Genomic DNA, 10874 nt, shown 5'->3' with positions numbered 1-10874 from the left:
TGTGTGTGTGTGTGTGTGTGTGTGTAGCATTCAGCTCTCAGTGCTTGTGGAAGGTCCCCCAAGGAGATCAGTGGAGGATATTTGGCCCAAGCAATATATTCATTCTTTTCCCTCTGCCTTCCCTCAGTGTGATGGGTCTGGGTGTTGAGGGAGAGATGACTATGAAAGAGAGAACTGTCGCTGTCTCTGCATACCAGTGTCACCTAACAGGACCCCAGGGGGGCAGCTGTTGGCAAAATTAGGGTGCCACTTCAATGGCTGGCAGGAATTTGGGTGTGGCCCATAGCACATGCCATCCTTCCAGCCTCCTTTCATTCACCCATTACCTGTGCCAGGCAGTGGGGATGGAAGGTCATTAAAATGTGTCCTCAAGTGCTCATCGCCTGGCAAGAGGCCAGGTAAGAAACCGAAAGAGCAGCAGTCGCCAACCTTTCGGACCTCATGGACCACCAGTGTCCACGGATGGTCCGAGGTTGGTGATCGCTGCCCTAGAGGCCCAGAGAGCTTCATGGTTAGAGACAGGATTGTTCAAGCCCTACTGGGCAGATCCAGGATGGCTTCACGGAGGAGGTGGTACCTGAGCTGCAACTTCAGAGGTGGGTGGGTTTCTCTCAGTGAGGTAGCCAGAAGAGGCCATTTAGGAAGTGAGAAAAAACAGCAGGAACGAAGCTCAGGTAAGAGCCGGGCACCACTGAGGTACTGGCGCCTGCAGGAGAGGGGCAGGTGGTGGGGGCTCGGGATGCCAGGCAGAGAAGATCTGACTTGATGAGCAGTGGGAAACAGCTGGAGAGTTTTGAGCAGGGAAAAGATACTAGAATGCTTTCTAAAGGGCATTGTGCAAAAGGTGTGGGAGAAGGAGCCAAAATATTTCAGAATTAGAGTCAGCTGGACTTAGCAACAGATCAGTGTGTGTGTGTGTGTGTGTGTGTGTGTGAGAGGGAGAGAGAGCGAGAGAGAGAGAGAGAGAGAGAGAGGGAAAGGGGCGGGAGGAGAGGGAGGAAGAAGAGAGGGAGGAGGAGAGTATGAGTCTGAGTGCCTGGATGAGAGACCAGGAAAATGATGGTGGATTTCAGAGAGAGACAGTTGGTTAGAAGGGCTTGGTGGGGAGAAGAAAAAAAGGGCCCGTTTTAGGGCCTGGACTTCGCTATTTTAAGGTACTTTGCTGACTGTAATTCACTGAGGGTGTAGGACTAAAGGAAGTATTTTTTCTTTATACATTTTGGGTGGAGGCACCTAAACTTGCAGAGAGGAGTGATGTTGGATGGCGCGGCTCAGGCAGAGGTGTGCCCTGGGAGGAAGGACAGCGAGGAGGAGAGAAGACAAAAGACAGAGACTGAAGCGGGTGGGAGAAATAGGGCCCAGGGTGGGGAACCTTGTTCTGCCAGGGGTCATTTGGGTGTTTATAATATCATTCAAGGGCCATGCAAAATTATCAGCTTAAAAACTAGCTGCTATATTTGGTCACACATGTAACGACCTCACTCTGAATGCATTGGCAGGGCCAGACCAAATGATGTCTCGGGCCTCATGTGGCCTGAGGGCCAAACACTCTCCACCCCCGAAATAGGCCCTTGGTGTTTTCTACAATTACATTTTATGAAAACAAGAAAAATAGTGCCGAGAAGCTGATGATGAAAATCTGTGCCGGTGCCCGAGTCTCCCTGTCACCTTCTCACTTTCTGGGCAACCCCACGCAACTCCTCCGGCTGCCTCCATATTTCTAAAGTGGTTGATTAGCTTTACGTATCTTCCCATACAGATATTATAGGTAGCATTTAGATATTAAGTAGATGATATGATTTATCAGCAACAGACGGCCTGTACATTAGGCTCTCCCACGCCTCTCCCTGCTTCCCCTGCTCCCAACAGAGTTACAGCACAAAAATCAAGTCAGTTCTTATGCCATTACCAGCTAAACAGCTCAGTAATAGCTAAAGATTATGTTGATTTTTGCTGAATTAGTAATAGTGTTGCGTTATCACTTGCTAGATTTTATGTATTTTGGAGTCTTCTCACTTTTCAACACTCTCTATGCCATAGTTACTTTATTGAGTTTGAAAATCAAACTAGATGATGTTCAAAATGCAATCACCGGTTTTGCCAGGATGTAATTTTATAGCGTTGGAGCCTGGGCTTTGGAGACACCGTGTGGGCCTGAGGAGGTGGGGTGTCTGGCCAGGCGTGGCTCTTTGTAGATGCCCTGTGGGCCTCCAAAGGAAGCCTCGTTCCAGGAACGTATTCGTGGAGAACAGGGCGGCAGCTTCCTGGCTGCGTCACTGTGCATCCTGAGGGCAGGAAGCGTGAGTCAGGAGGCTCCTCTGCCGGAAATCCCCCGCTGGGGATCCTAGGGCTGTGGTGAGGGCAAGGCCTGCGCTGGCAGCAGAGGGGGCCCAGCAGACACCTGGTTGGGGTTGCCTTGGCATCTGTACCGAGCCCTCAGCTTTTGAAATCGTCCACAGTGACCCCAAGGCTAGCTTGTCTGCATGTAAGGTCAGTAACTTGTGGTACCCCCATGGGATCATTACACGGTGAAATTGGGAAGTTTTGGGTGCTGGAGCCAAGTGTGGGTCTGTTGGGAGAGCACAGCCATCATGGAGGGGGGCTGAAAATCCCCCCCCTGCGCTGGGGCCTCCCATGGCCTCCTAGTGGCTCCCAGGCCCCCCGAGGGCAGCTGGACGCACAGCCCCTTCCGTGCCCACGCTGTGGTGGCCGCTCTTGTGCTCCTGGCGCAGGGCCGACTTCGCTGATGCCACATTCGGGACAATGCATAGAGGGGCAATGGCCGAGCAGTCAAGCCTGAGGTTTTCAACTCTGTTTCCACTTCCCAAACGCTCAGGGGAGGAGCCCTCAGAAGCACCCCCGCCTCCTCCCCGAGGGAAGCCCCCGCAGTTGGCAGAGGTCCCCACGGAGCCATCTCTTCCGGAGCCGACGCCTCCACCGCTGCCCAGTGCGCCCCCACCTCCTGAGGACCCTGGACAACAGCTGCCAGCGGGCCAACAGCCTCTTCCACCCAAGGGACCCCAACAGCCGCTGCCCTGGCCAGCGTGGCCCAGCTGGACAGGCCTGCCCTTCCTGCCTGGCTCCACCGGGGTCATTATGGAGACTGGAGAGGCTGGGCCTCCGGGGAGGATGGGCGTGTCGGGGAAAGGCCTGCCCCGGGGCGTGGACGGTCAGATGGGGCAGGCGCCCGTCCCCAGCGCAGAAGGCTTTGCGGGAGCACCAGGTAAGGTCACAGGGACCAGCACATGTGAGCTGCAGAGGGTGCGACTGCACGGCGGGGCAGTCTGGGCCTCCGGGGCCTGCTGCAGGGGCTTGTGGGTTCAGGGTATAAGGTCCAAAAGGTAGCTCTCCAAAGGTGCTGAGGTCCTGAGGGACCAGTTCATGCGAATCCAACCCCAGAGCCTGGGGCACCCCAGGATCGTGCCATAAATTACACGTAGAATTACCCCCTGGGCTGGAATCCAGGCCACGGGAAGCTCATGAATCTTCCCAGCAGGAAGCGAACCCGGGAAACCAAGCGTGTACCAGGAGCTGACGTAGCAGGAAAGACAGCCTGCAGCAGAGGGTGAGCTGGGAGGTTCTGGCTCAAATCCCAGCGGTCCACCAGCCCTGGGCCCTGGGCCGGCCTCCTGACCTGAGGGTCAGCGCCTTCACCCGAGCGAGGGTGGCGATAGGACCTCGGGGAGTTTCTGTGAGGACAGGGAGGGGGCCTAGCTCAGTGCCTGCAGTGAGTGCTCCGTGGAGTGTCAGCACCTTTGGGGCAGGTGGGGTGGGGTGAGGTCCCTGCTAACTGGTGAAGGCAAAGGGAGCACATTTGTGGGATCCCCACCACGTGCCAGAGACTGAACCAGGTAGTCAGTTTCTCACCGCTCTCCTGGCGGCCTCGTGATGTTATTAGTTCTGTGTACAGAGGAGTAAGCTGGGGTGCCGGCTATGACATGTAAACATGTTTTCTAAGCAGTTTGTTTCTATTAGTTTCACGTGTCATGGGTGCTTGTACACTGGAGCTGTTGTCTGTCCATCCCTGTGGCAAACACTGCATCCAGCCCTGCTGGAGGGGAAGCTGTGAACAGACGCTGCCCCTGGAGGGCTAGCAGGGTCGTTGGCACGAGTGAACGACTCCGTCTGTGGCCTCCTCCCTGGCCGGAGAAGCCCCAGCGCCTCACCTTTTTCCTTAGTCCCTCATCCAGCTCATCCTCAGGGCCTTCTCCCTGCCCGGGGTGAGTGGGCGAGTGAGGAGGCAGGTACAGGGGTGCATCTGTTTCTAGGAAGGTGGCTGGGAGGGGTGCCCTTGCTCTATGTCTAAATAGCATGAGGAGCAGTGAGAGAAAGAAGGGCTCTGAATGAGGTGCTGCGTGGGAGTTTGTTTGACGTTCCATCCCCATTTTGTTTTCCAGGATACTCCAGGTCGCCTCCTGCAGCCTCCCCAGGTACGTCTGCCAGGAGACCAGGCCTCTGTGGCAGCCTCTGCCCTGCGTGTCCCTTCCTCCTCATTTCGGACTATTAGTGTGGGTGAGGCCGGGCCCTGCCGTCCTGCTTGCCAGCTGTGGGCAGGGCGTCTGCTGACTGCAGTGGGCTGAGCTCCCCAGAGAGGGTCAGAGTCCTGCCAGAGACAGGACCTCTCCCTCATATGTGACCCCAGCTTGTCGAGTTTCCTGAGAGGCCCACTGGGTGCACCTCAGCCTGGTGTGGCCCTGACCAGCTTCCTGGGGGTCCAGGTGTGACTAGTTCTTCATTAAGCAAACAGCTCCCTAGATTATTCCCATTATCCACCCCCCCCCCCATGATGCACAATACATCATCAGTTTGTTCTGAGAAATTATCAGCCTCAGTTCCTCTCCAACAGTCTCTCCCCCTTTGCTCTCAGTGTTGCACGTGGTCTCACACATGTATACACACACACGGGCTCACACATGAATACTCCCAGCCAGTGCCTGTCCCACTGCCCAGTTCTGCCATCCTCACAGCCGATCTGACTGCCTGGCTCTCGGATGGAGTGTCCCCGGGTGCTCTACCGCTTGAAGGCAAAATAAAACAGTGAGGCTGCCTCCCGAGACAGGCACACAGGCCCAACCCCACCTGCCTGTGAACACTCCGTCCTCTCTGTTCCAGGGGTTCCAGCGCCTTCTCCGGTGTCTTTCTCTGCGGGGCTCACCCAGAAGCCTTTCCCCAGTGATGGGGGTGTGGTCCTCTTTAACAAAGTGCTGGTCAACGACGGGGACATGTATGACCCCAGCACCGGTAAGTCTGGAGGGGTGCGCTGTGTGGGGTCCTGGGGTGGGGGATCCTGATTGGCAGAGATGCCAGCAGCTGCGGGCCCTGGAGGGGCAGCTGGCAATACTGCCGCCCCCCATTGTGGGCTGTGAAGAGGGCTCCAGTCGGCAGGGTGGTGGGTGTGCAGTGACATTTCCCAGTCATGATGTCAGCATACCAGCCCTCGCCTGGGAATCGTTCATGTGACTGTGGAGATAAAGGCTCTCCCAGTCTGTTGGCGTCACGCCCCGGGACAGGCAGCAGAGTCCGCCCTGCTCTGCCTCCTGCAGCAGCTTGTGGTTTATGATGAGCGGAGCCAGGAGGGTGGCCTGTGTGTAGGGTCTTCTGCTGTGAAACCCCGTCAGCTGCCTGGGCCGCCTGCATTGTCTCCCCGCCCATGAGAACCGTGCAGCAGAGGTCGCCCAAGGTCCTGCGTCAGGCTTCCTCCTTCCCACTGGCCCACGACCTGAGCACCTGGGACTGGAGGCAGAGCCCTTCCCACCAGGTCAGACATGGGCATCTGGTCTCCAGGGTAAAGGGGAGGCAAGTCAGGGCAGAGTCCGAGCAGGGGCTGAGGGCCCAAGAGGCCTGGGGTTCTTTCCTGAGGCGCTGGGAGACCTGAGAAGAGGCCAGTGCGTCAAGTGGCAGCAGCTGGGCGTCCACCTGGGTCCTCCCAGGGCTGCATGCACACAGTGGCTGGTGGGTTTGCAGGAGACTGTTGGGAGGTGGAATTGAGTTCCCTCTGGGCAGTTTTTAGCCATCACACTCAGGTTTGCCCTGTCTGCCATCAGGCTAAATTGCTCTTATTCTTCGGACAGTGGTTCTTAAGTGTTAGTGAGCATAAGTCACGTGCAGAAGCTGCAACAGTGGAGCTCCGGGGCCCCCCTGGAGGCAAGCTCAGGACCCTGCGTGAGCTCAGGCAGGCCAGTCCAGTGTGAGAAGCAATCTGTGCTTTCAATTCAAGTACAGCTTCCTCCAGGGCCCCCAGTCCATGCTGCCCTGTTGGGGGGCACCTTGTCCCCTCTGACAGGTCAGGGGATCTTTGCAAGCAGGGATGGTGACCCACACTTCTCCCATGACCCTGGGACCTCCAGCCCAGAACTTTTCTAGTTAAGCAGGTCCTCGGTACATTCCTGTGACCCTGGCGAACAAGGCGGCCAGGTACCCAGAGTGCTGGGCCAGGTCTGACTCCAGGGTCCAGGTGCCTAAGGAAAGACTTCTGGAGCTTTAAGTTACTACTGAAAGTTGGAGAAGGGCCCTGGCCAGTGTTGCTCAGTGATTAGCAGAGGTCCTCGAACTTTTTAAACAGGGGGCCAGTTCACTGTCCCTCAGACATTCCACACATGTGCACTGCGGGCCCGGGACGAGTCAGCTGCTAAGCAGGACAGGCAGCGGTGGCAAAAACTCCTGGCGGGCCGGATACATGTTTTTGGCGGGCCACATGTGCCCCGTGGGCTATAGTTTGAGGACCCCTGGATTAGAGTGTCAGCCTGTGCACCAGTGGGTCTCGGGTTCGGTTCCTGGTCGAGGGCACGTGCCTGGCCCCCAGTCAGAGGCACTTGTGGGAGGCAACCAATCGATGTGTTTCTCACATCGATGTTTCTCTCCTCCAGCTAATCCCTCTTCCTTCCACTCTAAAAGTCAACGGAAGAAACATCCTTGGGTGATTAACAAGCTGGGGAAGGGAGCCGGTGGCCTCTTTTTCAGGGCAGAGTGAAGACCCAGACCCCAAAATTCCTTTTCAGCCCCAGGACCTCCATTCTGCCAGCTCTTGGCCTATGGCCACGTTCCAAATCTCATCTTCTCCCCAGAGACAAGGGACAATGGCTGCTCCTGGCGGCACTTGGTGTGGGCACCCACTCTTCTAGCTGTGGGGCCGCCTACCACTGCTTTGCAACTGGCACATCTACAAACCCCACTGCCTCTTTCACACGCCATCCCCACCTCCGAATCTTTGGCCAAGTGAAAATCGGCCAGCTTCTGGCCATGAAGGGATGCCACTTGTCTCCTGGCTCCTCCCCAGGGGAGCTGGTTGGGTTTTCTCTGCGTTAGTAACAAGCTTTGTGGGTTATTTGGGTTCAAGCTGTGAGCCTGATTCTAAGTTGGCTTTGGGGTACTTTGAGTGGTGAAAGCTTCCAAGAGGCAACCAGGACCTGGGTGGTGGGGGGAGCAGGCCACGGGCTGGGCCCTGTGTCTTCACCAAGCCCGGGCGGCACACACGGCATTGCCAAGGCTGGCGCACTGTTGCCAGTGTTAGGACTGAGCTCTCCCAGCAAGGCCAGATGGTTCTCTCCCTGCACTGTGCACGGCACGCAGGGGCAGGTTCCTCCTAGGGCTGCGCTGGGTGCAGGTGAGGTGTAGTAATTGTACGAAGGGCTGGAGGTTTTGCAGTGTTTGTCCTCTTCTGGATGTGATAGGCATTACACAGTGGGTCTTGCAGAGGACTGGGTCAGAGGCAAAGAGCGATGCCTATCGTCGGGTGGGTGTAGGTGGGCGACCTCTCCCACAAGCATTAACTGAAAACCTGTTGCAAAGCACTGTGATGATGTCCCATAAACACAGGTGTCTGCCTTCTTCCTCCCAGGGATCTTCACAGCGCCATACGATGGGCGCTACCTGATCACGGCCACCCTCACGCCTGAGAGGGACACATACGTGGAAGCGGTCTTGTCGGTCTCCAATGCCAGCGTGGCTCAGCTGCACACAGCTGGCTACAAGAGAGAATTCCTGGAATACCACCGGCCCCAAGGGGCTCTGCACACCTGTGGCGGCCCGGGCGCATTCCACCTCATCGTGCACTTGAAGGCAGGAGACGGCGTCAACATCGTGGTGACTGGGGGCAGGCTGGCTCACACGGACTTTGACGAAATGTACTCCACATTTAGTGGGTTTTTCTTATATCCTTTCCTTTCCCATCTCTAGGGCACTGGGGAAAGGTAAGGCGAAGGAAAGTTTTAAGAACTGGAAAGCTTTAATATTATTCACGTTATGTATGTAACTGGAGCACTGGTCTAGTATTCTGTCGACGTCCCACCACCTCTCTCAAGATAACAGCCTGTTCTGACTTTGGAGGCCATGAACACACCTTAGAGTTCCCCAGCAGGCAGCAAGGACTGACTCTTGTCCTGCCCACGGGCTAGCTGAAGAGCTGGGACACAACCTTACCTCTAAGCCAGGGCCTCCCCAAGCTCTGGCTTTGCCCCAAGGGGCTGGAGCTGGGCCTACAAGGTGCTGCCCTGGGTGAGGCAGTGGGATCCAGTCCTGCTGCTGTAGAAGGAAATGCTGCTGGATGCAGGCCTGAGGTGGAGGGCTGGCCAAAATGGACACCTGTGGCCACAGTCTCTGCTAGTGTTTATACCACACGCAGGAGAGAAGTTTCAACACTGAAGTGGCACGTGCCGCCATGAGCCTGGGTCTGCAGTCTGCGGCCTCAGGTCTGGTTCACCACTGCTCACCCGGGCCTCTGCCTGGCTGTGAAAGAATCCAAGAGACTGTTGTGAGCTCGCTGGGCTCCTTGAATGACATGTACAATTTAAGTGCAAAGACAGGGAGTGTCAATAAAGATGTAAAACCACTAAACCACTTCAAGTTACTTAAATCCGGTGCCTTGTGGATTTAGAGTTGTTGCTAAAAGCAAACTGTAGAAAGACGTTGACTTTTTAATGGCTATAGAAAGTAAGCTTGAATAAATTAATCGCAACCATTTAACTTCCTCCTCAGCATCCACGATGTACGATGTACGCTTGGCTCCTTTTTGCTTGTAAAGACAGTCCAGATGTGCTGGGAGGTCAAGGCCTCCATCTGAGCCCCGAAGCTGAAGAGAGGCTCCTCCAGGGTGTGCTGAGAATTCACATCTAATTAGCAGCTGCGTAAGTTAATGAGACTGCTTCCTGCCCACATCACGCAGATGTGGCTTTAAACTCGGGTTCCCAGGCAACCAGAGGCCCAACATAAAGCTGAGATCATCTGAGAAAAGCAGGCACTTCCCCCTGCGGAGCACGTTCTGGTCCGGGGAAGTCCAGCACGTTACTCCCTTCCCAGCAGCCACAGAAACCTCTAGGCACACCAGACTCTGCTCCAGGTGGTCTCTGCTCATTAGGTTGGTAAGATCTGTTGGTCAATCAAGTGCCACTGGGGGAGGCACATCCCCTAGCACCTCAGGGAAAGATGTGGACCAGAGACAAGTTTCCTGGGACTGAGTCAAGCCACCAGATACTGTTATGCTGTAACAACTGTGAACATTCCCAGACTGCGTGCCAGTGAGATCACAGGTGGCCACTGGCCCTGAGAGAGGAGCCTTCTTTTTCACCCCACCCCCTGGCAAGGGAGGAGTGGCCAGGAGCCTGAAGGTTTGCTGTTTTAGTATTTTAAAGTAAGTCTGGATCTCTGTCCAGGAGGGTGGGGGAGAGTGGCATTCTCACCCCATTTCTCCAGCTGGGGAACTGGCTAAAGGTGGCTGTCAGAGTATCAATGGCTTCCTAGAAATGACTCATGGAAAAAACCCCAGTGCAATAGAGCATTTTCAGGAAAATCCAGTTGGCACGCATGCATGCTATTGCCCTCTCCCCCTCACACCCCCTCATAAACACCTTAACTCAGAGCCAAAGGGAGTAAGTGCACAATAGTTGGAAAGACAGGGACCACAGATGGTTCTCTAGAGCACCAAGTAATACTTGGTCCTCCTCTCTCAGTGCATTCTGACTCATTTATTAAAAAAAAAGAATTTCAGTTCCGTGTATCTAAGGTGGGCAAAGTACACTAAGTCTAACTACAACAGGTCCTGTGTTCACTTCAGGATGAAGTAGGAGGGAAAGACCAAGAGAAAACACAAGGTCACCTGAGCTGCAGGCTGCAGGATCTGTGGGCAGCCCCTTCCTAGAAAGTAACAGCCCTGTGTGCCTGCGAGTGAGACCTAAGAACCGAGCCCCAGGACTCGCCCAGGTGCAGAGGTACAACTTGCGAAATAAAGCTGGTGCTGAGAAAAGCTCAGAGCCCTTCTTAAGGTGAGCAGACAGGACTGAGACCTTCCCCCGACAGGAACTATTACAAATGGCCATAGATACATGACTGCAAGCACCAAATGATCCCAGCAATAAAGAATGCAAATCAATGTAAAGTGCATTTGAAATTATTTCCATGTTAGCACATTAATCTAGCGTTCTCAGTGACCCTATCATCTCTCCAACTGTTTTCCACAATTTATTTGTAGTTTGAAAGGACAGAGGTATTTGTGATCAGACACACACCAAGTCCATGCTTGTATATTTGAAACATGGCTTTGCATATATCCGCATCCACTTTCTAAACATACATACATGTCTTCCCTGTACTGTCCTATCAAAGGGAAGGAAAAGGAAGGAGACACGCAAACTCTAAGGCAAGCATGTCAAACTTGTGCCCGGCAGGAGAGACATGCAAAAGGGAGAGAAGGCAAAAGCATGCGTGTGTGCCAACTGGATTTTCTGAGTTGACATGCTTGCTCTAAGGGGTGCAGAGTGCAGCAGAAGGAAGCTACAGTCAGGCCTCCTGAGAGCAGGGCTAGAACCCAGGCTGCTCCTCCCTGAAGAGCTGGAAGCCATTCCCTTTAGAATCAACCTCCCAGTCTGAGCTCTTCCTTTCCC

At 54.9% G+C, this 10874-nt stretch overlaps 1 protein-coding gene across 1 annotated transcript in view; it reads left to right on the top strand.

Moving 5' to 3' along the window:
* EMILIN2 (elastin microfibril interfacer 2) overlaps positions 1 to 9976 on the top strand; it is a 43266-nt gene extending 33290 nt beyond the window's left edge. The window contains exons 5-8 of the mRNA XM_006761935.2: positions 2837 to 3223; positions 4398 to 4430; positions 5113 to 5241; positions 7838 to 9976. Of these exons, the coding sequence (XP_006761998.1) occupies positions 2837 to 3223; positions 4398 to 4430; positions 5113 to 5241; positions 7838 to 8175 (887 nt within the window). The 3' untranslated portion in view covers positions 8176 to 9976. The remainder of the gene's footprint in view (positions 1 to 2836; positions 3224 to 4397; positions 4431 to 5112; positions 5242 to 7837) is intronic.
* The last annotated feature ends 898 nt before the right edge of the window (positions 9977 to 10874 follow it).

This window comes from Myotis davidii, unplaced genomic scaffold, assembly GCF_000327345.1.
Source record: "Myotis davidii unplaced genomic scaffold, ASM32734v1 scaffold96, whole genome shotgun sequence".
In the NCBI taxonomy this organism is placed as follows: Eukaryota; Metazoa; Chordata; class Mammalia; order Chiroptera; family Vespertilionidae; genus Myotis; species Myotis davidii.
This window is presented reverse-complemented; position numbering and strand designations above follow the sequence as displayed.